Below are 27972 nucleotides of genomic sequence, written 5' to 3'. Positions count from 1 at the left end.
GGAGGTCAAGTGAGCAGCAAGATTTTAAACTCAATGCGATATTTGATAGGTAACCAGTGTAGATCAACAAGAGCCGGAGTTAGAGGGTCAAATTTCCCAGCTTTCCTAGTAAGAAGGCGAGCCGCAGCATTCTGAACGAGTTGCAGCCTTCAAAGAGAGAAGGCTTGGAGACCACAGCAGAGAGAATTGCAATAGTCTAACCTGGAGGTCACAAAAGCGTGGATAAGTTTTTACAGGTCCCTGCGTGGTATATAATGCTTAGCTTTTGAAATCTGGCGCATTTGAAAGAAGCCATATTTAACTACAGATGACACTTGCTTATCGAGCATAAATGAGCTGTCCAAATAGACACCCAGGTTACGTACAGAATCAGAGAGAGAGAGTTAGCAAGGGGCCCCAGCAGGACAACAAGCTGGTCTCGAGGTATATGGCTATCGAACACCATAACTTCAGTTTTTCTCATTTAAAATTAGGGAATTATCTGACAGCCAATCTTTGACCTCTCTCAGGCAATCGAACAGGGAGTGCCATCACTTCACGCTTCTTCAGGCAAACGCTTCTCGCCTTCTCCACCTGCCACCTTCTCCCGCGGATCACTGAAAGGATAAGGTTGGAAACAGTTCTCTTATTTCTGACTCAGGAGCTCACCTGGCCATCTACCTCCCCGGAGCAGTCTCACCTCATCCACCAAGTAAGATCTCCTCATCTCAGTCCTCACATCATCCATCCAGTTACCTCTGCAAATCACCTTTCCCTCTTCCTCTGCCCACAGTCAGGAAAAACCACCTTTGTGTAGCCACCAAGAAAACCTTCCCTTGTGTACTAACCAACTTCCCCGTGCCTGTTATAAAATAAAACACTTAAAACATATTATTATTTTTCATGTTGCTCTTCTCACACCAGCCTCCCGTGACAACTGTATCGTATTGGTCACAATGTTAACGTCACCAAAAGAGAGCACAGTGCTGTACATCTGTGTGAAAGGGAAAAAAACAGTCATGAACAATGCAAAATGATAAAACACATGTCCAGGGTGTAGTCCAGGTGTAGTCCACTTCTTTGCCTACATCACCTGGAATAGGCTCCATTCTTCCCACCTTAAACTGGATAAACAGTTAAGAGAACATAATGAATAATACACAAATTATACAACAAAAAAACAATCACCTGGAAAAATATTTTTAAGAGAAGAAGAAATCCAACAGAATTTTCCATGTTTGTGCCTTTATTGAATAAGAAAGACAGATGTTCTCAGTCTTATGTCTGGCAATTAAAAATGAGTCAGAGGTCTCAGCCAGTATAAGATCACTGTAGTTTGTTCTCACTAAAGTAGGAATAATCAGCAGGTATGTGATGGTAAATAAAACTATAGGTACTCTATGACCTTAACTGCATTGCCATTATATTGCAAACTGCTGATTTGAACATTAATGACTAAATTTGTCCGTTTGTGTTTTGTTTTTTTTCTCTCTCTCGGTTGTCTATGCCACATCATATCACAGGAATCTTGAGAGATGTTCCATATCTATGTTGTTCTTTCATTACCGCAGGCTTATGGAGACTTACATGGATATTGATGTTGGTTGGGGCTTTAAACCATAAGGACTTAGGCAATAACACAGCTGACCGTGTGTGCCTGTACGAGAGAGAGAGACAGACAGACGGAGAGCAGGGTTGGAAGATGATCGTTCACTTGATGAAAAAAGTATATGACACGAGTGCCTGTCAGCTCAAATAAGCTCTTTCCATCTCGCCATCTCCCCCGGTCTCCTGTGTGACATGCTACATTTACATTGCCAACTTAGATTAAGTTTATTTCACCCAGGTGACACAGAAGACAGCAAGTCAATCATGTGTTTGGCACTTTACGTGAGCAGGAGGGGGTCGGTGGCAATTACAAGGTGAAAAGATAAGATTTAAATCTTAGCACGTGGGTCTTAAAAGAGGCTCGGAAGAAAAGGAGAAAACTGATCTGCAGATACTTCACTTGTGAATCTCTGCGATGGCTGTAGTCTGTTCATTCTCGAGAGGGTTGTTCAGGTCTTAAATCTGCAGGAAGGCAAAGAAAGATGTGCTGAAGTAGGGACACAACCTTTTGTTCCAAGACACCTGTGGCACACGTTCTTCATAGTTTTTCTTATTCTGCAGGTCTTATGTTTAGTGGCAATATGCTGCTGCTTGAATGTGGCTACTCGAATGTAACACAGTGACTGCAACAGGATGAAAACAGCTGCCTAGTGTTCGCAAACATGCCAACCCACCCCTCTACAGCAATTTGTGGTTCAGGAGATATGCACTGGAAATACATTTTGGTGGTAACAGCTGGGCACAGTCACTGTGCACAGATTCCCAGTGTCTTGTTGTCACAGCGAGTTTGCCAGGTTCTCCATTTTGCCAGCAGAGAGACAGAGATGTGGCCAAATGTATTGGTACCTTTAGAAAATCAAACACACACACAAAATAATGTTAGTCATAGTGGTGGAGTCTCATATAACATATGGCCTGAGTTTCAGGTATCGAGGTCAGTGTATGTACGAATAATTCCTAATTCTAACATGGTCATCCGAGGCATACAACTCTTACTGTGAGCACACCTACTGGCCAGACAGAAGGAATGCTATTTATTTAGCAGAATTAAAATGGCTTATTTCAGACAGCAGATATGCTGCTGTCTGAAATAATAAGGATTATTTTAGTCACGTCTTTTATTCCAGTGGGACCTCCCTGTAACCAGGGTAATTTAAATCAGTGGGTAAATGTTTTAAATATAATAACTGCATTCACTGATGTAGAGGAACAGAGGGCACATGCCCCTCTCCTGTTTTTATAAAACATAAATGATGTTGATAACATTACATGTGGGCAGTCCTTTTAACTAAAAATAACACAAACGAAACTCTCCATCATCATTTGTTGGGTTGATGATACCAACCCTTGCTCAATTGATACTATCGATATGGCACCAAGTAAATCAATAGAAAATAAGCCAAAACAAAAATTAAATTTCTATATATTGCTAGTATTGATCCAATACTGATACCAGTGTTGGTGTTGATACCATTGAGCTTTGTGGGGTCTTTCATAAACTGTTCATGATGATCCTAAATGTCTGCAGAGATTCCACATCCCAGTGACCTTCAGGATTACAGACCCGTGACACTGATTTCCCACTTCAAGAAAGACTTATCCGCTTTCCTGTTCACCTCTACACCACAGACTTCAGCCACTGCACAGAGATCTGCCATCAAGTTTTCTGATGACTCTGAGGGAGAGAGGGGTCTTTCAACATCTGTCAGTCAATGCTCGGGATTTTCACAGCAAGAGACTGAGATTACCCATAATGCATCACTGAACGACACAGGAAATCATTCCTGCCTGTGGCCATCTTCCTGTACAGCTCCTCCACATAATGCACAGTACACACTGCTGTGCACATGCTCTACAGTAAAATAACAAAGTTTTACAGGAGAGTTAAATGAGTAAAATGTTAGAGTAAAATGTCAATCATAGATATGTAATCTCCGTAATATTCTGGATATTTATAATTGAGCTATTTGCATATATTAGAGCCATTTCTTTTATTTTGTAACTATGTATTTCTTTCTATTATTTCATTTAGTTCAGTCTGATACTGTCTTATTGTTTTTTGGAGCAACTGTAACCACACAGTTTCCTCAGGGATTAATAAAGAGTTCTGAACATGTTAATAATACACTTTCAGAGCAAATAGTTATTGAGGTGAGAGTATGGATCATGTTGCCCCATGTGTGGATGTGGAATCATAATCAAAGATATAAATTCTCAGGTGATAGTTTGTCACAATTTCCTAAAAAACAAACAAAAAAAACCAATATTTATTTAGATTTTAGGTCATTGTTAGAAAAACTGCTGGCTACATGTAATGGGTCATTAATCAGGACACAGTTCATGGTGGTAACCAGACACTGTTGATATCAGTATTGTTATCTTTCCACTATTTAAAGCATCCTTCTGGTTCATCTAGTATCTGTTTTCCTTCTGTGTCCACATCCAGGGATTTTGGCCTGGTCCCCTGGAGTTCCTTTTAATATCTGCAGCTGTTCTTTGGTTCTTTGGTGTCAATGAGACACATAACTGAAAGTCTAAACGGCTTAATGATGACACCGATACCACAGCTGCTCACTGCATGTTCTTTGCTGGTCATCTCTTAAGCCTATACTGCTCTGTGACATACATATGACAATGTTACTGCAGCTGTGTGTATTGACACATTTAGAAGTCCATAGTCCAATAATTACCTTTTGGCTCTGATGGGATAAGTGAATTTTGTGAATGCTATTATGGAGCTTTGCCATATGATAAATTGATTCTGATGTATAATGGAATTTTCTTTATTATGGAGTTTTCACCTGTGCATTGTTGGTGAGTTACAGCAGTATGGTCTCATTCATTACTGTCAGCCAGCAGGTCTGAAGCTCCTGTAATCGCATCAGAGTGGCACGTATGTTAGGTCCCCAGGGTCACATTCGATCTCCGTCTCCTCCCCTCAGTATGGCTGTGTGGCAGATCTCTAACTCCAATATCTTTAGAAAACTTGGAGGAACGCTTCGATTTGGAACTTTTAACTGTTGCCCCTCCCTTCCTTCCCTCCCCATCTCCAGCTGCCTCCCTCTTCCCGCTTCACCACAACCACCCACACATGCAGGACCTTGGAGTAGGGGTATGTCACCAGGGTGCAGAGGAGGCTACCCCCCCGTCCCCGTCCCCGTCCCCTTCTGGCTGCCTCTGCCTCAATTTTATCCCACAACTTAGACATTCACATTACTCACACTCTCATTACACATACATATAGGATCTTGGGGGTGGGCACGATACACGGAATCCAAAGTAACATCAGGGTGTACACCTCACCCCTGGCGTCGTTGCCCACCTCTCAATGTTAAATACACGTAGACATTGAGGGCTAGCAGGAGGGACCATGCGCTTACCTGCTGCTCTCTGGCAGGTAGCTCCATGCCCTCCTGGGTTTTAAATGCACCTTAGAACACACATGCATCAACACTACAATAAGCGGGTGGAGGGAGGTTTGGAGTCTTCTCTCACCCCCATTCTCTGCGACCTGCTGGAGCGGGGGGGCTAGGAGGAGGAGTTGGCCGTCCGACTGCGGTCTGGAGTGTGGGGCCTCCCTGCTGCTGCGGAGTCGGGGCGGTCTGCCTCCCCCCACCGCAGGGAAAAGCGTAACACCACCTGAGTCTGGGTGCAGTTCCCCCCTCCAGGGGCAAGGGTACCTAGACCCGGTTTGTAGAGTACGCTTGGGGAGTGTGATCGTGTGTACAGCATCTCTTTATGTCTATCTCCACGTTGGTTGAGTGTGGAGTAAGTGTATATGAGAGCATGAGGGTGGGAATGGATGTTTGTATATGTGTGTGCCTGTATGTCTGTGTCTATATGTCAGGTTGGGTGTCAGGTGCCACCTCTCTGGGAACATCTCAGGCCCTCCAAGGTTTGGAGGCCTATCTCCCCCTACCACCACTTCCCCTGCCAGTGGCGGACTCCCTCAGACATCGGTGCGTTGGTGGTTCTTTGTGTCCGGGGATGGGCGTCCAGGTACACACTGGCTCACTCCTTGGCGGCCGCTTATCGGGGCCTGGAGCCTGGGGCTCGGTCACTCAGGCACGGCTGGCTGCCGGCGGAGCTCACGGGCGCGTCACTGCAACTCCCCCTGGCTTCTGCTCCGCGGCTGCTGAGTGACCCCTCATCTGGGACTCTCCTCAGCTCTTTCTGGGACAGTGGCGCGGCTGCCCCTCTGTTGGTCTTCCTTGGTCTCTTGTGTTCTGGGGGCCTCTGGATGTCTGGAGGTTTGATCTCCTCCATACCTGCTTCATGCCCCCACACCCTCTAGCAGATCATTACATGAAGGAACCTTTTAAAAAAAACAAGCGCGTCCATGCTCACAGGTGTACACACGGGTGATCACACCCACAAACTACACCCTTTTTGGCTCCTACCTCAAAGCACACTGTGTTCTGTTGATCTTATGTGCTGCACAATAATGTTTAATATTTAGTATTTACTTTCATATTTCCATATATCATTGTGATGTTGTTTATTCTATTACTCTTGTTCTCTTCTGCTTGTTTTCTTTTTTCTTTCTCAGCAGGTGATCCAGGTGATTGATATATGCATTTTTTTTTCTCTGCCCGTTCTGTTGGTTTTTGTCTTTTGCCCTTCTCCCCCGTCCCTCTTCTCAGCTGTTTCTCTTTCCCTCTTTCTTTCTCCCCTTCTTTCCCCCAGTCAAGTCTGTCCCGTACTCAGTAAGTGAAAATAAAATAAACAATAAAAGGTGAATCAAATGGACCATTACGGCAAGGCTGGGATGGTCAATTTGGTAAAGTAAATCCGTTGGGCATCTTTCTTTGCCTTTAGACAACAATTCTGATGGCAAAAGAGCCAAAGAGGACAGGCAAAAAAAAAAAAAAAAAAAAGGAACTTTTAACTGTTTTTTATATACGTTTAACATCTTTTCTATCCATACACCACATGCACATTTTCTGTGAAGTAATGCAAAGTTTAGAATCTAAATTTATAATTACAGGACAGTCTGAGCGATTAACGCCCAGAATATTTTCTCTGGCTTCACACGTTTATCACCTCTCTCCTCACTTCTACAACTCCCAGCAAAAGGCCAATATTGGGTTCAGTTAGGACCACCGTTTTAAAAAGATTGTTTCCGTCTTCAGTATTTTAGGTCTGGTGGCCAAAACTCCAGCACAGAACAGGCAGCTGTGAGGGCCTGTGGCTCAGGAGATTAAGCCGGTTGTCCACCAACTGGAAGGTCTGCGATTTGATCCATGGCTCCCTCTAAGTTGCTCTCAATGCATCCATCATTGTGAGAGTCTGTGTGTGACAGAAACTGCTTAAAGGCGTGGAATAAAGTGCTGTATGAATGTGTGTATAAAGGGGTGAATACAGCTTCTACAAAACGTACTTTGAGGGCTCAGAGTAGAGAAGTGCTATAAAAAGCAGTCCATAACAGATCAGTGACAACAGATTTAACATTCGTTAAAGTCAAACAAAGCTTGAAAGTAGGAGCAGGGTGGATGGAGTTTGCAGAGCGGCTCGCTGGAACAACTGTGGGCAGGCTTAAGCAGCTTAAATAGTGCATCCTTTCTGAGATGTGCCAATTACCAGCCATGAGCTGATGTGGTGCAGCCTTGAAATGAGTCAATCAGCTGTGGTCATGGCTTAGCTTCACTTTCTACAGAGTCCTGATTATTATTATAATGAACGTTCAGGCTTGACTGTTGAACTTTGTAGTTATTTTGATGGTATTGCTCGTGTGATGTTGCATGCTTACAGCAGCTGAAAAACATAAATTAAAGAAAGTCCTTTTTGTTGCCTTATCAAAACGACTGTTAATGTCTAAACCTAATGCAAGCTGCTTTTTTTGTATTTTCAGATATATTATAAGGTAATTTTCTGGTTGATGGTGACTTCCTATCATGACTCATTTGTTTTTCTTGGATTTGGTGAGACATTTCACTGATGTTCTGTGTTTTGAAACAGCAGGAAGTGACAGTTTATGACTGTTTCATTAGTGATTGTGTATATGTGAGGCATAGGGCTCTGAAAGAGTAGTCTACACACAATTTGAGGAGCACTTTGTGGTTGTTAACAATTTATTTGGCTTATTTGTAGATGTTTTTAGATCATTTCCAATATAAGGAAGAACTCCCACTCTTTGTATTTTTGATTTTGCAAGAGATCCTCAGCGGAAGGATGAATGAATGGGGCTCTATTAAGCCACACTTTGAAGTGTTTTTTTTTTTCTTTTTTCAAAATGATTCATCATCCCTTTGACAGAAAGGGTTCAGACATTATGTAACGTATATTTTCTGCTGGGTTGAATTGTTGTAAAATGCATTTCTGTAAGTATTCAGGATGAACCGCTTCATGAAATCCACTATTTTTATTTCAGCCATGAAGCGAGCTGCAGAGGAGAATTCCTGACAGTATCCTTCTGAAAGCTTCAGCCATCACAACCAGCTTCTAACATTTCCTTTTATGATTTATCAATGTTTCAAATCTCATCATGTTTTTAAAACGTGTACGTCATCAAGGGACTAAATCAGCATGCAAACTGTACCAGTGCCAGTTTGGGTACCTACAGCAGGTTTAAACCCCAAATGTAAGTTAATTCATGAAATTATTGTATCACTCAGTACATTTAAAAAAAACACATTAAACATTTCAAATCAGTCAAAATGTGCCAAAAGAAATTGTTTAGGTTTTTTGTGACTCTGTGTAGAGCTGCAATCTGCCGAGTAACTAATAAACTCATGCTGAAGCCTTCAACAAACAGATTATTGATAAACGCCTTATTATTATTATTAGTATTAGTATTATTATTAGTATTATTATTATTGATTGATTGATTTTGTAAATGAACAAGCTGTTATGGTACTGCACAGCATTTTTATTTTAACAATACATGATTTCTCGTTGATTGACTTGCTGTATTCCCCTGATCCTGACACTGACACTAATAGAATTCACACCTCTTCTGTAGACCCTTCATTTCCATACTAATACACTGCTGTGTCTCTCACTGATTCAAGGTATTCCCTTGGTGATACTGAAATTACAAAACTACCCTGACAGCCCACTTGACAGTGGGAAAAAAAAACGAATACACATTGTTGTTATTCAAATGAGGTGTGAGTCACTTTAAGGCATTCACTCGCTACTTGTTAGAAACCCTTTTTCAAGAACTTGGGGAAATTTTAATTGGTTCAACACTGACATTCACTAGTGTTTTTGCCATTTTGAAGCCTAAACCAATCCTGTGTAAGTTCTGCTCCAACAGGTTGTTATACAGATATTGTAGTGGGCTATCTGCTAGAGGGCTTTCTCCTCATCCACGTACTAAGATGATGTGAGTAGATGTCTTACGCTGTGCTGCGAGTGATGTTCTTTATGTGTAAAAAACAGAAAAGAATGAAGGTGACAGATTAGTGCAGTCATTTTGTTCCTGCACTTGGTCCTAGGAGACTCAACGCATAAAAAGTAAGACAGGAGTAAGAGAGGAGTTCAGAGGAGGAATAGAGGGAGTGAAAGGAAGAGGCAGAATACATGATTCTGACAGATTCCAGTTTAGACCCAGATCCTTTTCATCTTGACAAGACGATAAGGTATTTCAGTCTCAGGCATCAGGAGCAGCTACAAGATGGCTGGTGGAAATGCTGCAGAACAAGCAGGACTACCTTAAGGAGTTAAACTGAGCGATAAAACAAGAAAAGCCTTTGTCAGGATCCAGGATCCTGACTGGTACTCAAACATCAACATGTCATGGACTTAGAAACACTTTATCACTCAGGTTTTTATGCCAGACAGAATTTGAGTAAAAGACACTGCCCACTTGATCTTTAGCTAAAGGCACTTAAATGATCCTGACAGCACCAAGAAAAACAAAGATTTTCTCCTCAGATTAGACAAAAACACAACTGTTTGGAGAGATCCCCAAGCACTTAGTCAGGCAAATACCAAACAATACTCCTGATATCATCCCTGTGGTGAAGCATGGGGGAAGCAGCATCACACTGTGGCATCACTTCTCTGGTGTAGGAAGGCTGGTTTGAACTGACAGAAGAAAGAATGCCATCAAATACAAGAACGTGATTCACAGTGCAGTTGGCCGGATACTGGGCACCGTCCCTCTGAGCATGTCAGTGAGCTGAGAGATGGAGCGAAGACTATTCTTTAATGACCCAAACAAAGCCCGTACCTAACCCCCAAAATCTCTTGTTTCATGATCTTTTACACACACACACGCGCGCGCACGCACGCACGCACACACACACACACACACACACACGTGGCATAAAAGTTGATTCTGAAGACCAAACAGCTGTCCAACATTTCTGTCAACATTTGACAAACCTTAAAGCTACTAACAGGAAAACTAAAGTGGAAAATGATCAGTGATAAGAAATGTTACAGAAACAGCTTTAACCACAGTTTGCATGATTAACTTTAAACATTATAAGTCAGCTTGATAATTATTACTGTCTCAGTCTTTTAAAATGCTACGGTAAGAAAGGATTGCAAAGAAATTCAAGAAGAATTCAACTAAAAATAAAAGTACAAACACATTTAAAAAACTGCATTAACTTTGTAATAAAACAGGTGTGGTATCTGCAATGGAAAACAACCCTACCACATTTTATCTTTTGGAGAAAACATATATTAGTATTGTTAAAGCACAGCTATAATTTGCTGTATAATTTCCTACATTCCATATTTATGTCTAAGTTCCCGTTTACTGCTTCACATTCCACTTTTTTATGACTTAGTACACGAAATAGAAACTGCATGCTATAAATGCATCTGATGAATCCGACATAAGTCTGAAGGCTAACTGTGCAGTAGTCTAAAAGGCCTCGGGGTAACAGAGATCAAGCCGTAACATATGAAAGCAGGTTAATGAGGTGGATGCAGCGTATAAAAATGTAGACAAGGAGAGAAGGCAAGCATCTTCTAAAGTACCGACAAATAGACAAAGTCAGATAACTGCTAACTGCTTTTTCCTCCAGCAAAAGGCAAACAGGTTCATTTGAGTTTTACACTTGTTCTTATTTAGTTGATCAGATTTGAAGCGCAAGTAAACTTTAACCGGACCAGACAGCCTCTGGCTTCACTCTTGAGTTTATCAATTCATTTTTACGCCTGGCATTTGTTACAGTTTCAGATTATTCTTTGATTTCTTCCACTAAAGACAGACACCAGGTTTGCATACACACACAATAGATTATATTGCTTCCCATTAGCTATATTTATAATAATCAGCTTGTGTTTTAGAAAACACTAATGCACATCAATAATTTGTCATCACTTCTCCCATAATGTGAAAGCAAAATGATTAACCTTGATGGTGGAAATCTGTGCTTCACAAATGTTAAGACTGAAAACTGTGTTCAAGAAAGCCATTACAGTGTTTACTTTTTAGCTTTGTTGCTCTTTGCATAATGTTGCTAATGGTATTACTCAAGCAATGCCACACGATGAGTCATTTATGAAGGTTGGCCAATGTAACCCATTCAGTTTTATTTGGATTCATCCTTGTTTGGCATTTATCTCTATTTCTCAGAAGGTATATTATTATTAAGGTATATTATGGTTTCATAACTTTTACATAACTATGTTTTTAGTTTGCATTAATGGGATTTGTTTTTTGTTTACAGTTTTTCTACATCAGACATCAGATCCATGTCAGACAGCGCTCGGGTTTTTTTTTTTACTTCTACTTGCACAAATGCATCTAAATAAAGCAAATATACAATGCAAGCTTTTATAAAATTGGTCAAATAAAATTTAGATTAGCCTATTTCCATACAATGCTGTCTCATTACTATTTAGGTCCAAACTCTGAAAGTGTAAAAATCCTATTGCTCCATTTATTTATGTAAATATTTGCACATTTTTGGTGGACCAGATATGATTGAAAACCCCAAAAAATTATACATCAAGAGAAATGTTGAAATGTCCATATTTTGGGATGTTTGGCTTTTCTCTAATATCTTAAATTTCTTAATAATGTTCAACTAGTTGTTTTACTTTTACCATGAAATGTTTACTAATTATCAGATTGTTGGGTCTGTGTTTCGACAAGCCCCGCTAATTCTAGAGACTTATTCATCATGAAGAAAACAAGACAGTCGATCGATCAAACACTTGCGCAAGGGAGGCCTGTGTCCACCACGAAAATGACCTCAACCACGACCTCCCTTGCTGCCCTTTTTATTGAGACACAGTTCACACAAAACACGCCAGAACCACGCCCACATGGTCCTAAGACAAGGCATTTGTATGTATATGTGTGAACTTCTGTAAAAATGTGTTATGTGAGAATGTGTGTGTGTGTGTGTTATGCGAGAGTGTGTGTGTGTGTGTGTGTTATGTGAGAGTGTGTGTGTGTGTGTGTGTGTTATGTGAGAGTGTGTGTGTGTGATCCTGTTGATCAAAGGGTCATATAACATAAAAGCACAAGAGGAACATCCTTGGTCATAAAGAGGGTCTCCCCCACACCCTAGATGGTTCACCCTAGATAATACAGTGAAGCCATACAAAGGGGAGGAAGTTTGCCAACATCAAACAAGGGTGTTCCTGTGATAAAAACACTACCGCCTCCCCTCCCAGAATCTTAAGGATCTGGGGAGGGGAGGACAGAAATAATTTTTTAAAACTATGTACAAATGGTAAACATAAAAATGACAAACATTTAATATTTGAACTTAACACAGATATATCCTAATTTTATTTTTTACAGTTTTGTCTAATATAAATATAAAGATTTCATAAACTTAATATCTATAAATGATTTCATAGCTGATAAGGATGTGAAACATGTTTAACCCAACGCATTTTGACAAAGCCAGGTTGCATTTCATATTTATAGCAACTACCACTGTATCTGTGTACATTTATTTATTATGTGCTTTTAACCCTTTAGAGCCGATCGGAGCGGGAACGCTCTGTTATGCGTAACTATTTTTAAATCCCAGTAGCACTGCAACCACGTAAGCTAGCGCAAAAATTTTTTTTGCATATGAAACCGGAGGAGTTGTACTTACATCTGATGCCATCAGCTTGTCCTAGGTCACGGTTTCCTTCCACATAAAGCTTTGCAAAAACTGCATAAAAAGCGCTTGCAGGAACAAAAACATAATATTCCAGAAACACGCTTTACCGATCTGATCAGCTGTTCAAAACACTTCCTACGTTGGAATAGACGTCAGCGCGAACTTTTGCATTTCCGCCATTACCTGCCCGAAACCGGAAGTGACGTCATTTTCGCGGAAATGTAGTCTTTTTTGCGATCAGGGCCTCAGGGCCTATACTGCTCTTTTTAAAAGTTATCTTTGACTTTATGACTTTCTGTGTCGTTTCTGGGATTCTTAGGACTCATATTGCACTGCTGGAAATAGTTTATTTTGATGCATATGCTGCTTTTTTGCAAATTTGCAGTATAATATTTATTTTCATTTTTCCTGCAGTGTATAAAAATTGGTGTATTTCAAAAATAAAACTATGAAGACACTCAAAATAAATTTCCTGTGGTGGGAAACTATTTTGTGCAACTTTTTTGTATTTACAGTTTTGAGGGATAAGACTCTTAAATTTCTCTAACTACAAATATATGTTAAAAAAATCAAAAACGATTTTCAATTTTTTTGTAGTTTATTGCACTTTTTTGCAATTTATGTAATTACTATGCACTTAATGAATACATATTATTAAAATCTGGGCTATAATGGTTGTATTGATGTATAGCAACTTGAAATGCTCCCAAAAATGGCTCCACAGCATGTAAAAATATAATATAAGCTCTGGCGGACTTGGTTCTATGGTAGGTCTTAAAGGGTTAAAATATACTAAACTATTCACCATCACATGACATATTTATCTAACAGTACCGGTTCCAATGCAACATTTAAGCACTCTCGTGTTGCCATGAGCAGTAGTGCATGAGTAACTGTGTAACTGCATTGCGTTTGTAATTCTTGTGAATACTGTATCTCAGTGGTACAACAGTGGTCTACAATGTAACAAGCTCCAGACTTGAGGGACCAGAGTTTGTTAAGAACATGTAGAATTTATGTTTGGCTGTAAGACAAGAAAACATACATGTGACAAACTCATAGCAGTGCACCGATAGATTATGTAGCTGTGATATATTAGCCAGTGTAGCAGAACATTACATAAGAGGGCTTTAAGTGGAAGGAGCAAAGGGAAGTGGGTGGGGTGAGCACTGTTAATGTAACACAGGTGTCACTGACATCAATTCTGTTGCGTTGAGAACAGCACGCTCCTGCCCTGCACTGATGCTCTGAGGTAGTAAATATTTTTATGTCCTTTCAGTCCAACAAATGTTTTTCTAGACAGAAGTCTGTGAATTAATTTGATTACACAAGATGTTGACTTGTGCTGAATAACAGAAGCCAATTATGTTTTTATCAGCCACAAGTGTGCTCCCTGTATTGTTTCAGTGTTATGAGAATGTAAGTGGGAAGTACCACAGAGCCAGTTTTGACTATTTTGGGTTGAGTTTAATAATGTGGACAGATTTTATCAGTGTGATTGCTTACATTTACCCCGGTCAACAGTTTACTGAATAACCACAAGATTAGGCATTTTTGGTAAAGTCACTTTTTAAATATTACACCATATAAATACTATTAATAGAAAATGTAATAATTGTGTAATTTACTGGATATAGACTTTTAACAGCTGGTAATCAAGCATCCTTCTTTTTGAAAGGCCCACAAACATGGCCACCCACCTTGGTGCTGCTGGCTGGTCCCAGACATGACAGACTAAGGCAGCTCAGAGCAATGTTAGTGATACGACTGGCAAACGAGAGCAAAGTCAAACACAAAAGATTCCAATTTAAATAAATGGGAGCTTATTTGACACGAAGACAAATCTTTTTTAATCCGTTCGACCGTCGATGCTGCTGCACTGAAAAAAGAAAATAGTTGAACCAACTTAATTGAATTATTTCAATTGGTAACACCAAATTTAATTAAGTTCCTTGAAATGAAGTTAATACATTAGATTAACACAACTGATTTAAGTTACATGTACTTAATAAATTAATTGTTGTCAAATAAACATTTTGCATTAATCCAACTTAAAATTAAGACATTTCAACTTAAAGTTTTCAGTTTTTCCAACCCAATAATTTGCATAACCCAAAAGTAAAATATTGCTCTTTGCTAACCTAATAATGTGGTTTAGTGTAAATTACTTTTTGTAGTGACTCTAAAATGAAATTTTAGTTTGTTTAATAAAGCTTAAATCAAAATTTTAAGTTGGCTGAAAATATTTTTCAAAAAATTCAAAATCCAATGTTTTTTTTTTTTTTTTTTTTTTAAATGCTTTATTGTATAAATGTAATAAAGTATTACCTTTATGGCAACCAACACAGCTTTTGGTCAAACACATTACACATTTGTCCTTTTTAAAACACATATGCACAAAATGCAAGTAACGCTTAGTAGGACCACAAAGTTGTCATCAAAGTGTAAAGTGCAACACAGTATTACACAAATATCAATCTCAACACATATAGTGTCAACTATGAAAAAGTGCCCCAAGAGTATTCAGAAACTGTCAATGAATAAATATCTGAACAGTGTAGCTGACCAATGGGGATGAAAAAAATATAAACACTCCTTTAGAGTTTTAGAATGTCACAACAGTTTGTTGTATAACTGAGCACATCAAACCTGAAATGCAACCTTTCCCTTGAAACGAAGGCAAATATGTCTGAAAAAAAAAATTAAAAAATAAATAAAAATACCATACAAAGTATGTATAAAAGCACATTAAATTAGGGTTTGAGGTCTCTTGGAGCATAAAAAAGGCCCAACATCCAAAAGAGACTACATATTTTACATGCTATATGTCCAAACACAGTTGTTCCTTCGCATTATGGCACAAGGCCATTTGTTGGTCATTGTTCTGTGCCATTACTGGGAGCTTTGAAGTTTGATATACAGATTTTGGACTTTGGGGGACATCTTGTGCTGATCAAGCTGCATGAAGATTTTTTGGAGCACTTCAAAAGTGAAGCGAAAGGGTTTTGGATAAGCTAGGTTGAGTGCATAGATCAAACCTAGAAGCAGGGCACAAGCTGAGGCAACCGAAGTTAGTTCATGCAACACTTCCACACCCTCAATGACAATGTCTTCAGGTGGCTCCTGCAGTCCCTCCCCCTCCTTCCGAATCACATACACTGCCATGGTGACCTCCTCCAGGTCCCTCTGAACATCATCTGCTCCACAGTCCTACAGAGGGGTACAAGACACAAACACAAATCATCATTAGCCTCACTTCTTACTGTGATTAAGTGTTTGGGTGATGTACCAATATGTGTTATGTGCTGGGCTATTTCTTGGCTGGGTGTCATCACACACCAGAAACAGCAGAGAGAGGTGTATCAATCTGACTCTAATCAAATTGTAAGCAAGAAAGATAGGATTTCCCAACATGTCAAACTATTCCTTTGAACTTAAATAATCAAGTAAGCCCGTCTTACTTAAAACAAAGTCAATCCAATATGTAATGTGTTGTTGCTGGGAATTACATAATGTCCAATATGGTCATGATAATAAATACATGTCAGCAATCCAACTATGGTTCACGTGTTATGTTTGTTCTAACAGTTAACTTTTTTTGTGTCCCTTTGACAAGATGTTCTGACAAACTGTTGAAACTTACAAGGCATTCCTTGATCAGGCCATCTGCATCTTCTCCCAGGAAGATGGTGAGGGCTTTCAGCACACATTCCCTCCGATGATTAATGTCCACTGTCTAGAACAACAAATGTTGATTAATTTTAAACTCTAAATTTCATAAGACAGACATCCTTACTCTTATTGCTTAACTTACATGTACTTTATTTAAAAACAGTAATTCACAAGCCCAGAGATTCATTACAAAAAGAAAAGGGGGATGAGTTCAGTGGTGTATTTTTTGAGTCGCTAAAAACATTCATGCATATGAAAGCCATGATTAGCATTGGCCTGCCCATATTGTCTTTATGAAGGACTCAGATATATTTTGACAGCCCTCTTAGTTACGAAGTATCTTGTTTGATGGTACAGATTTACCTGGTCCAATGTGTCCATGATGTTCGCAATCTTTTGGCGTGTTGCTCCTCCTTTGGCACGTATGACTTTGATCAGCTGACTTGAGTGCATGTCTAACTGGGCCATGAACTTCCACTCAAGAGGAACAGCCATGAGCCTCTGGAACTCTGTATTTATCTAAAAACAAAACACAAATGACAGTAGATATTGTATTATGGAACAAAATGCTGAAACTGATTGTATGCCAAAATGTCTATATCCCAAAAAGTACAACATATATGGGAATTCAAAATGTAAATTCTTTCATTAAGTTCAGTGTTATAAAATCTCAACCACATCAAGTTATGACCGATTCATGAAAGTTAACTGCAATAAATCCTGAAGCATACAGACTTCGATCACTTCAGTTCCATTCTTACCTCTTTCTGTGTGAAGAGTGCAGGCCATCTGTCCTTCAGTTCCTGAATGCTTGGTTCTTGGTTTACCACCTCATGTCGTCTGTAGGCAAATGTGTTAGCCATTTTGTCTGCGATGACCCTTTCATTGTCCCTTATCCCGATCTCTGTCAGAAGTTCTAGTCTCACTTTTTCCATGCTGTCCAGAGTCTCACCAGTAGGAAAGGATGGATAAAAGTTAGCTTCAGAACGTTTTGGCTTCTTCACTTTTTTAGCAGGGAAAGCATCTGTAGTAGCTTTAGATTTCAGTGAGTTTACACACAGCTCTGGACACCCCTGTAATTTGAGCTGGGTCCTGTAGTTTGCCATTTTGTACTTCAGTCGTTGTTTCCAACCGTAGCAGCCATTGAATGATCCAGGTTCTTTCAAACATGGGTGCTTTTTGATAAGGGCCTCTGCAGCTGCGCAGAAATGTGCATCCTCTGGATAGGCCTTGTAACGGTAAATTTCTTCTGCAACTCTTTTCAGGATATCAGACAGCATTCGGGCGCTTAAAGTCAACATTTTTTGGCTCACACGGTACTCAGTATTCCCCCTCTCTAGCTGTAGCTCTGTGTCATATGAAAATTGGGGAATTGCAAAGTCTTCTGGCCACTGTTGTGTTCGAGATGACATAGATTCAGGGGATGAGAGGATAATTGTGTCATTTGATGCCACCGAAATACCGTCATCAGACTCAAATGAAAGAGACAGAGATGAAGTGGACTGATCGGCACTGATCAAAGGTGGATTTGTTTGCTGGTGGATCACTTTGATTGTCCCCAAATTCCGAAGTTCGGTGGTAGAATTCAGATTGAAGAAGTCGTTGCCAAAGTCTTGGTCCATGTATTGCAGTCTGAAGTTACCTTTTAACCCAAAGGTAGTCTTTATCGTGCTGAGAAGGTCTTCAAGTGACTCTGGGATGCCATTTGGAAGAGTCAGCTTTTCAATGTTGTTCTCTCCTAAAATCACCTTCAGTCTTGCAGGTGTTGAACCAGCCATGGTGGTCTGAGAACAAAGCACAAGCACAGTTAGTGAGGATCAACATGTAAACCACTGACATTTCCAATTAGGAGAATTTAATGTCAAACTAGAGGAAAAGAGAGAAGGCAAAGAGAGGAGGAAAGGGGAGGAGAAAATGAAGAGGAGAGGTGGAGATCAGCTGAGGCAGCGAGGAGAGAAGGCAAACCGAAGAGGAGAGGGGAGGAGAAGAGAGATGGCGAGAATATGGAAGACATTGAAGAGAAGAGAGAAGGAGAGGAGGTGAGGAGAATATAGGAGACAACAAGGAGAGGAAAGAAGAAAAAGAGAAGAGAAGCAGAAGGGGGGAGAGCATAGGATTAGCATTCACTGACTGGAATCCAGCGACCTGCATTAAAAAAATGACATAACTGATGAATTGCCAATGACATCATCACACCACTTTGGCTTGCAGTATAAAATAAATATGTTCTGAGAACACATTAGTATTGTATGGGTCTGGGTTTTGTTTTCCCACTTAAGAAAATACTTTATCATATTTTGAGGCCTCACCCTTTAAACATGGACATATCTTTTCAAGGTGACAAGACGCATCCCTCTAATTTTATAGTCTGCCAGTGGGTAGGTATCATGCAGTTCTTGTGGCTCAACAAGTTCCACTTCTTTGCTTGGTGATGTTTTGAGATCATAAGCTCTGTAGTGTTCCATATACCATCCGCTAAGCTTTTTCAGAATGAAGATTAGTTTGTCCTGCAGTATCACCATTTGGATGATTTCACCAAACTCTGGCAGTCCTCCCAGTGAGCCGTGGATCAAGATCATCCCACACTTGTAGATTATTCCATTATATGCTACACTTTTAGCCAAGCACACATTGTCCATATCTGGAGACTTCTGTCTCAGTGCATTTGAGATGTCCTTGTTAAGAACATCAATGTGAACAGTGGAAACATCTGTTACTTCCAGTGGGGGTTTGGCAAAGCTAATTGCATGCAAATGATATGCAATCTGATACTGATGTCTCTGTGAAAGGGAAAGAAGTACATTTTTGAAGCATCTGATGTTCCTTGCAACTCTTTTAAAAAAAACTATGCTTTGCTTCGAATCGCACAGTCCATAGTGCAACCAGTGGCCCAAACTTACGAATCAAGTATGGATAATGTTCCAAGTAGTGGTGCTTTGGTTTAAGATTAACATCTGGGAAAACCTCTTGAAACTTGATTCTGTGCTCGGAGATCTTAAAACCAAGATATGCAATGGAGTCCTCAGTATGAACAGGACTGACAACAAGATCAACAATGTCCTTCAAGTCTGTTAAGATGTGCCAAGCAGGCTCCTCACAGGGTACACTCTGCCCAACGAACAAAGGCAAAAATCTGATAAGACTCCAGTTCTCGTGTGCATTCCCTCCTACACTTTTTTTGGATGCAAAACTGAGAGCCACAGGATGAGGTCGATTTGTTTTGTCAGCCCACTTAAAGTTGAAAGATGATATTGCTTCATTCAATGTACATAATGTGAAATACTTTTTTTTTGATTAACAAATTGAGGCAAAGCGCAAGTTCAAAAGGAACAATTCCCTCAAAAAGATCATGTACAACATCAGGTGGAAACCCAGTGGTAACATCAAAATGTGAGAGGTGCTTTGACAAAATACACTTTGATTTCACACCATAATAACTGGGCCATTTGTTTTCCTCAATAATTCGTAAATGATCTGCATGAATGTCTTTTGTTCTTAAAGTAAAGACTTCACTTCTGACTTCAATAGTCTGGAACTCTGATGTTTCTGCAGTGCAAAATCTACATACGTATGTCCCTGAGAAATTTTCAAAGAATCCAGCAATACTGTGTGCACCAAGGTTGTCGGCAACAACACACTGAACAGTGCCTTTTACTGTTCTGCCCAACTTTGACAGAAATATCCCACTCTGTTCCAAAATTACAAGATCATTAATTACAGGTTTTAACACTTTCTCATACCCATAGCACTTCAGATCATTACTTTTGATTAAAGCAGCCAAATAGATTGAGGTTAAAGCAGAATTACAGCCTGGTGGCAAATTACCCAAAACCCAGTACAATCCACAAATTTTATGCTTCCTCCGTGATGTACCAAGGGGATTACATATTTCGAATTCATCAATGTATAATATCAATGAAATGCTTTCCTGCTTGGACAACAGTCCATTTTCATGGAAGAAGTCACCATCGAAGATAGTTTTGTAGTGCACAGAAGTTTTTTGAGGCTGATTATCTACAGTATTCAAATTAACAGCCTGATCCAAGATTGTCTGGCAGTCAAGAATATGCTGCAAAGACTTTAAAATTGAAATATATTGGAATGACTTGTTATTTTTTCTGTCAAGTATATATTCCACTGGTTCCACTACTTTAAAGTGGCTCTTATAGTATGCTTTTCGTCTCCAAGGACTGGAAAGTGGACCTTTATCTCCAATTGCTTTTTTTTACAGGGTTTGTCTCACAGAGTACACTGGCTAGCTTTTCAACAACTGACTGGTCAAATTGGCATCCGTTGTCTTGTAATACTTGGCTAATAGTCTTTTGGGTAATCGCCACAGAGACAGAACCAATCAAATAGTTTAACTCCTGCAAAAGCTCATCTACAGCTGCATTAGACACAAGAAAGATGTGTTCCAACTTAAGGAGCACTGAAGCTCAATATCCTTCTCTAAGTTTTCAGAATACCCATTGTCAAAAGCAGAATTTAAATTTACATCACTCTCTATAATTTCCACATCTGAAATATCACTGGCAACACTGGCACATGATTCATCAACAGAACTTATTCCAGGCTTAAATGTGTTCACTGTACCAGAGTGTTTTCTGTATTTATGACTTTTGAAGTTCTCATAGACATTGGTTTTATATTCACAGTTTTGGAACACACATGTTACAGTTTCCTTATTTTTAAGATGCTGATAGATATGTTGAAAATATTCTCTTTCTGTGGAGAGTTGATTATGGCCACAAATATGGCAAGTGAATGTGGACGCAGCTTTGGAGACTGCTTGTTGGGCAGGGTGATTTCTTGATAGATGGCTCAGTAGGGCGTTCCAAGTCTTGAACCTACATGCACAATTTAAATAAGTGCATGGATATGAGTGGCCTCGTCCGTAATGCCTATGAATCAGTTTGTAGTGTTTGAGCAATTCAGATCTTTTTGTTAATGTTGTCCCACAGTCCTTGCATCTCCACATGAAGCATAGCACTGGAGAAACAAAGAGACACGCTTTACTGGGTGTATATAAATAATTTGAGAAAACACAGAGGGAGAGTTGGGCAATATTACAATATATCAATATGGTGATATGAGACTAGATCTCATCTCAGCTTTTTGCCACATTGCCCAACACAAAGCGAACCATTTAAACACAAAATGTATTCATCAAATGTAGCCAGCCCTCTCTAATTAGATTTTAAAGGGATAAGTTCAAAACAAAAGTTTAAAAACAAAACCCAAATGCCCATAGGTACATTTTTTTTTTTGCAATTGTTTTATATATAAAGCCGATTCCTGTTCAGTGTAAAACTGAATTAAATTTAAATGAGACATTACTATTTTGAACTTGCATACCTTTGTTGTTGATGAAGTGAAAGTACGCAAGTTCACAGGTAAAACGAGCTGCCTGGCACACCTCCACACAGGAATGCCCCTCTTGAAGTAGTCACAGAGCTGAGAAGAAGTTAGGTCAGAAGGTGGCGATGGGGCATCACATTTTACACCAAGCCAAAGGTTGTGGCACTGTCCAGGGTTCCAACCAGAGGTGATGTAATCTTTCTGCCATCAGCAGACACCCCTCTGGAGAGGTTGACAGGAAGGAAAGGAAGCGCTACCCAAAGTCCTAAAGATTAAAGATATGTTCGAGTTAGTCTGTCGATCTTTCATCATGTTTACAGTGTTCATCTGCATCTATGTACTTATATATGTATTCAGACACAGACCAGAAGTGTGCTAGGTCTACAAGAAATCTGATGGCTGTATTTTCTGTGTTCAATAGCGTAATCCGGTTGTTCAGTCTGACGTCACTAGCCGTGTCTGGACCTAAACTCCGCTGCAGGTCCATATATCAAACGATCACTGTGGCATTACTGAGAGTTGAAAAACTGTCTAAAGTCTTTCATCTTTAATAAAATGATCAGCGTTCTGCTCTACCAGGTGTAACAATTGAGTTTAACATCCAGGCATCCATGAAAACGGAATTTATGACATTTAACAGAGTTAGAAGTTAGCAGGGAGTTAGCTCGCTAGCTTCTATCTAAATACAATATAGCATGTCCTGACTGCGGGGTTTTGGAAACAAATTCAAACGTACAGCTCTGTTATCACTTCCAGCATAAATGAAGACAGAAAACTAAACAGCAGTGACGTTTGTAGGGTTACTGAAGTTGGGCTAGCTGGTATATAATGATGTGCTACGTGACCGCTAGCGACACAGCTATGTTAGCATAATATAAACAAGCTAACTTTTTTTCCACTCGATAAAAGTTAATGTGAGTGTTCTCGGTGGTCAGGAACAAATGTAATCGCATGGCAGGATGCTGTAAAAGGACCAAACTTCAGCCAGGAGAACAACTGAGATAATCCATCCACAATACGAGGTTAGTCATTCATATACTGCTGCATGGGCTGGGCTGTAGTTACATCGTAAGGTTTTAAAAACTGAGCTTAAATAAATGATTAGCAGTAATAAAAGCCGAGGGAGGTCAACAGGGATCACTGACTGTTTAGGAGCTTTTTGAGATCAAATAGAAGAAAATACATAAAATTAAACATGTTAACAACACAAAAGCCATATTAAACGCAGACTACTTTAGACCCGCAAGTAGGATTCGTCGCGTCATCACTGAACAACCGGATACTTTCTTCTATGATTTCTAATTTTGATTTTCTGCCGCACACCATCTCCCTCTCACACAGCTGATCCGTGCGTGTACGAGCGCTGCACGCACCCTTTCTCCTCGCCTTCTTAACGTCATGTACATTGAAAGCAATGCAAGCGGCAGTAAATGCATGCTTCCTGGAGCCACCACAGCTAAACTTTACCTCCTACATCACCCGTGGCCGTGACCGCTTGAACTATTCGCGCCGACAGGCATACTGCGAACAACCACTCGTGTATAAATGCGCGCGCACGAAGTAACGTAGTCTGAAGAGAACCGCGGCCCATCTTGCCGCTATAATGTGCTAATGCTAATGAATAACTAACAGTAAGCCAACACCGACACACTGCATGAATACACAACTTTAAGCTAGCGTTACGATATTAAAACAAGAGAGTACCGCCGGCAAACTACTAACTTAACCTACATGTCCAAGCACAAACTACCAACAGGTCTGACATTTCGCTAATGTTAGCAGGGCTGAATGATAGCGGTTTGGTCAGGTCAGTTTACTAAACACTTAACAAACTTAACAATACAGTTGGAATATTTTTATATCTAATACATTAAAATATGTGTTCTACATTTGACTTACCTTCAAGGACTATGGAAAAAGTAATATCTTCGTTACCTTATTGACCAAATTGTTCACGAGGTCCTGCCTGCAGCCAAGTGCCTCTCAAATTGTTGTTCTCAACCGCAGGTAGAAAATTCTGGAGAAGGCGGAGACGTCATGACATCAGACGCACTGCGTCACGAGAAACCTAATTGATGCAGGTTGACTCTAATGAGAATAGCAGGTTACATGTGTACTGAGGGAACAACACGTAATAACAAGTTGATATACTCCACAAATGTAGATTGGCTCCACTAAAGCAGAAATCTTAATGAAACTAACTCTGAACTTTACGTAACTTCAACTACTGCTGAAATACACTTTTTAGAGTGTGCACTCACATGTGTTCCAACGGTTTATTGTTCCTGTGTATATGTTAGTCCACAAATATGCCAAAAGAAGACCTGCAAGGTAAAAACAGAACAAATGTCATATTTTACATATAGTGAATATACCCAGCTTTAATCAGCAGCAGTAACTTGCTGTTTCATAAACTGTGATGAGTTCCAGTTTCCTCACATGGAACACTTAGATCCAGATGTGAGCTTAACAAGTATCTGCTGTAAACTTAGTATCAAGAACCAGGTCAGCCACAAATCTATACAGGCTGTATAGATGTAAATATATACAAATATTGTGTTCATCTCTTTATTCCAGTAAGAGTCTTCATAACCTGCAGACAGATGCCAGTAACAGGCTTTGCGGCCACCAACAGAATCCACTCTCGCTGTTGCAGAGCACAGTCCCGAGGCTTAACCCTTTGGAACCTTTCCAGAAGGAGTGACTTTCTAACGCTCTGTGTTTCAGCGTTTCAGTCATCTGTTTTAAGTTTGAGTGCTAGTGAGACCCAGCCACTACCCATAATGCTAGCTATTTTAAAAGCTGAATACTATCAGATAACAGCAAAGCCTTATTTAGAAATGGTCTCCCTGAAGTCTCTATACTGGCACAAAATATTTATTCTGCTTTTTGCTAATTCCAACCCAGAAACGCAGCGTGTTATCTAATAAAAAACAAACAAACCACTATTTCCCACAGAAATTATCGACCGGCACTATTTCAGTCGCTGGCACAAGGGTGCCAGACTACTGAGTACAAGCAGCTAAATATGGACTCCATAGGGAGTCCAGCAATCAAGGACAAGACAGTCATTTCCCAGTCTAAAATGCCAATGTCTGGAATTATTTTAATGCTGAGAGTTAAAACTGAACTTTATTTTATTTATTATGTTTGTTTCCACAAGAGTCTCATTTAGTGCATAGGAAAAAATACCCAAATATCCAAACAACAAGACGAATGACAGTACATGAGTGACGATGAATAAGAACTGAACTCTGCTATTGTTTTCTCTGCTTTTGTTTTGTTTGTTTTTGTTTGTCTGTTTGGTTACGGGGCGGGGGGGGAGAGTTGTGGTTGCTGTTGTTTTTTGGGGGTTATGCTTGTTATGTGTATGGGTCCTGAGGTGTTGTTGTTGTTGTTGTTTTTTTTTTTTTTTTTTTTGGGTTTTTGTGTGTGTGTGTGTGTGTGTGTGTGTGTGTGTGTGTGTGTGTGTGTGTGTGTGTGTGTGTGTGTGGGCAGAAACTGGTTTTCTGCAGTGTTTTGTCTATTGTAGACCTGGTAGGGGGAGAATTTGGGTTGGGGGGTTGGAGGGTATAATGGACATACCACTGTTCTGAAATCAAGATTGACTTAGCTGTTGCTAACTTTGTATGTCATTGTTGAAATTAATAAAACAAAGTTGAAACAATATAAAAAAAAAAAAAAGAACTGAACACATATTTAAGTGAAACAGTAATGATACGAGATATGCTGAACTTTATGAAAAGGTTACTTTTCTATTTTAATTAGGGTCTGATACTCGACGTCACTGTCTCTAGAATAGAATAAATACAGTTTTCACAAATGGCTGATCAAATATGATCCTTCACTGCTAAAGGGTCAACATGGCCTTAGTCTTAATTTGAATATGACAAGAAAATGTCAGCAGCCATTCTGTAGTTGATCTATGGCAGAGGTCCCCAACCTTTTTTGTGCCACGGACCGGTTTATGTCCGAGCATATTTTCACAGATAAATAAGGTGTCACGGATAAATACAACTAAATAAAACCAGTATTATTCATAACACACGGGAAAAGACCCAGGGAAACCAAGTTAACAATAAAAACGATAAAACAAATAACGCTAAAAACCCTGAAAACCATAAATTTCACACCTGAACCTCAACTCTCGCAGCCCAGTACCAACCGACTCATGGACCGGTACCAGTCCGTAGTTGGGGACCACTGGTCTATGGTACATACCGTTGACCTAACATCCTATCATAACAATATGATAAAAGTATTTTAAGAGGGGTACAAATCCATAGTATCTCCAAAAATAACAGACTTTTAGTTGCTTTTCTTTTTGCTGCTGTTTTTGTATCACTGAGAATAAAATCACAGATACTGTTTTTTCTCTTCACTTTAGCTTCACCTAGCTATCATCGATACTTTCCATCATTGATGTTGGCTTACAAAATGCATCAGTGTTGGCACTCTGTCAAATTCAACACATTACATGGTTACAGAGAGCCACAGATAAGGAGTAATTAGCAATGGAGTGTGCATATTTACCATCAATCACAATATATATATCATTATTTTTAAAAGCAGTCTCCTTACATATGATCAAATCAAAGAGTGCAGAGAAAAATGAAGACTAATGAAAAGGCAACCCTTTGTTTGACACCAAAAACGCTTATTACAACTGAAAAAAGCATCACCAGATACTTTTATTGTAATCTTAAAGTAAATCTGTGGCTCGCATGTATGAAGACTGTGTGGGTACAGTGCAGTGTTGCAGGAGCCAAGCTGAGACAAGCTGAGAGTTCTTTTCTTGGCTTATTTTGCAGTGAGCGTGCTATGACCCTGGGCTCATGGCCAGAACGCTATAGCTGAAATGCCTCTGGAGTGCTAATGCTGTTCTCCAATGTAGTTATTATTTCTTATCGGTTTTATCTTTCCCAGGAAATGGGTAAGAATCCAAAAAGCTCCAAGCACACTATGCTGTGACCGTGGACTGTATAATGCAACGACTGTGTCACCCTTTTGCTTTTGCCACATTTTTAAGCCTTTCCTTTAACTTTTGGTCCATGAGCACGTTGGATTTTTTCAAGACCAAATGGATCATTTCTGAAGAAGGTAAGATGGTAGATATGATTTTTGTAACAGCAATAACTAAATAAATAAATAATAAAGTCCTCCCCTCCTGTCAGCCTGTATACTTAGAGGTGAAGTGGGATAACATCAAAGTTGCAAGAGTAAAGTGCTTCTTCTAATTGAGCAGCTTCCTGCTGCAGATCACAGTGGTGAATGGGTCTGGGAGTTTTATTTCGTGCACTTTTTACTTTGTTTCTTGAACAGAAAATAATTGAATTACAGTGGGGGACTAAACGCCGATATATGGCGTTGCGTTGATTGAGCTCTGATATCAAGTTTGTGCCTCTTGCACCCTGTTGTGTGTTTTCTGGCACTTTTAGTTATAACTTTCAAACCTCGGTGAACAAATGCAAGAACACTGCAGTAACTAATGACTTATTTCATAGACAGCAGGAAACACAAGTCACACATATTTGAATGTGCAGCACAAAGAGAGCGTACATATGTTACAAGTGAAGTTAGTTTTTAATGATTTATTTGAATGAGATATACAGTCATCAAAGTAGGAATCCATCCAGGTCCCGGATTAAATCCCACGCTTGGTGAAAGATTTCAGTGTACACATTTCTCTTGCAGACTAAAACATGCATTTCAGCAAATATAACAGCCTGAACTGCCAATCTGAATGGGTTTTCTGACATTGTTATTGTTGGCCCATGTTTTGTGTTGTAGTTACTGTTAAAGGGGGTCTGTTCTGCTTTTTCCTAACTTTTCCTGGTAGAGAAGTTAAAAGCTTAGACTTCACACATGACCCTCATTATGTCTCTGAATAAGGGCTAGGGCATGAGGGGAGTAACAGCTGAAGGGTAAAACTGTAAAAATACAGTTCTGCTGAAAAGGACTTGCCTCAAAAAGACGGCTACACCACTATAAAGGACGGCGCAGACATCCTAAGAAGAAGCAGAGGTGATTATACAAATCAAAGGAAAATCCCTGTGCTGCCAGTAGACACTAGCTGATCAGTAGCTCCCAAAACAACACTAATCTCACAGTCAAACCACTTAAACAAGACACACCGCTACAGCTCGCTACTCTCAGGGCTGGCTCACACACTGACCGAGCAGCTCTCCTCCAGCTTTTAAACTGTTGGGTGGCTGATTGCTGAGTGGAGCCAGCTGCACACTGACTCCTCATGGATACACAGGGCAGCCGAGGAAAGAGAAACAGGACACACCCACACAAATCACACGGGCCTGCTAAGAGCCGT

The 27972-nt window shown here is 39.8% G+C and overlaps 1 protein-coding gene across 1 annotated transcript; it reads right to left on the bottom strand.

Annotated features, from left to right (window-relative positions):
- Nucleotides 1-15509: 15509 nt before the first annotated feature.
- LOC146638366 (uncharacterized) lies at nucleotides 15510-17470 on the bottom strand. Its single transcript, XM_085364110.1, has 4 exons — nucleotides 17051-17470; nucleotides 16653-16808; nucleotides 16261-16353; nucleotides 15510-15827 (listed from the first exon to the last, which is right to left on the bottom strand). The coding sequence occupies exons 1-4, from the start codon at nucleotides 17393-17395 to the stop codon at nucleotides 15510-15512; spliced, it is 912 nt and encodes a 303-aa protein (XP_085220236.1). The 5' UTR covers nucleotides 17396-17470.
- Between the last annotated feature and the right edge of the window lie 10502 nt (nucleotides 17471-27972).

Source organism: Diplotaxodon limnothrissa, linkage group LG2 (genome assembly GCF_057381915.1).
Source record: "Diplotaxodon limnothrissa isolate DT_005_m linkage group LG2, D_limnothrissa_male_GT1.1, whole genome shotgun sequence".
NCBI classification, from domain to species: domain Eukaryota; kingdom Metazoa; phylum Chordata; class Actinopteri; order Cichliformes; family Cichlidae; genus Diplotaxodon; species Diplotaxodon limnothrissa.
The sequence above is the reverse complement of the archived record's forward strand: the minus strand, read 5'-3'. Positions and strand labels throughout refer to the sequence as shown.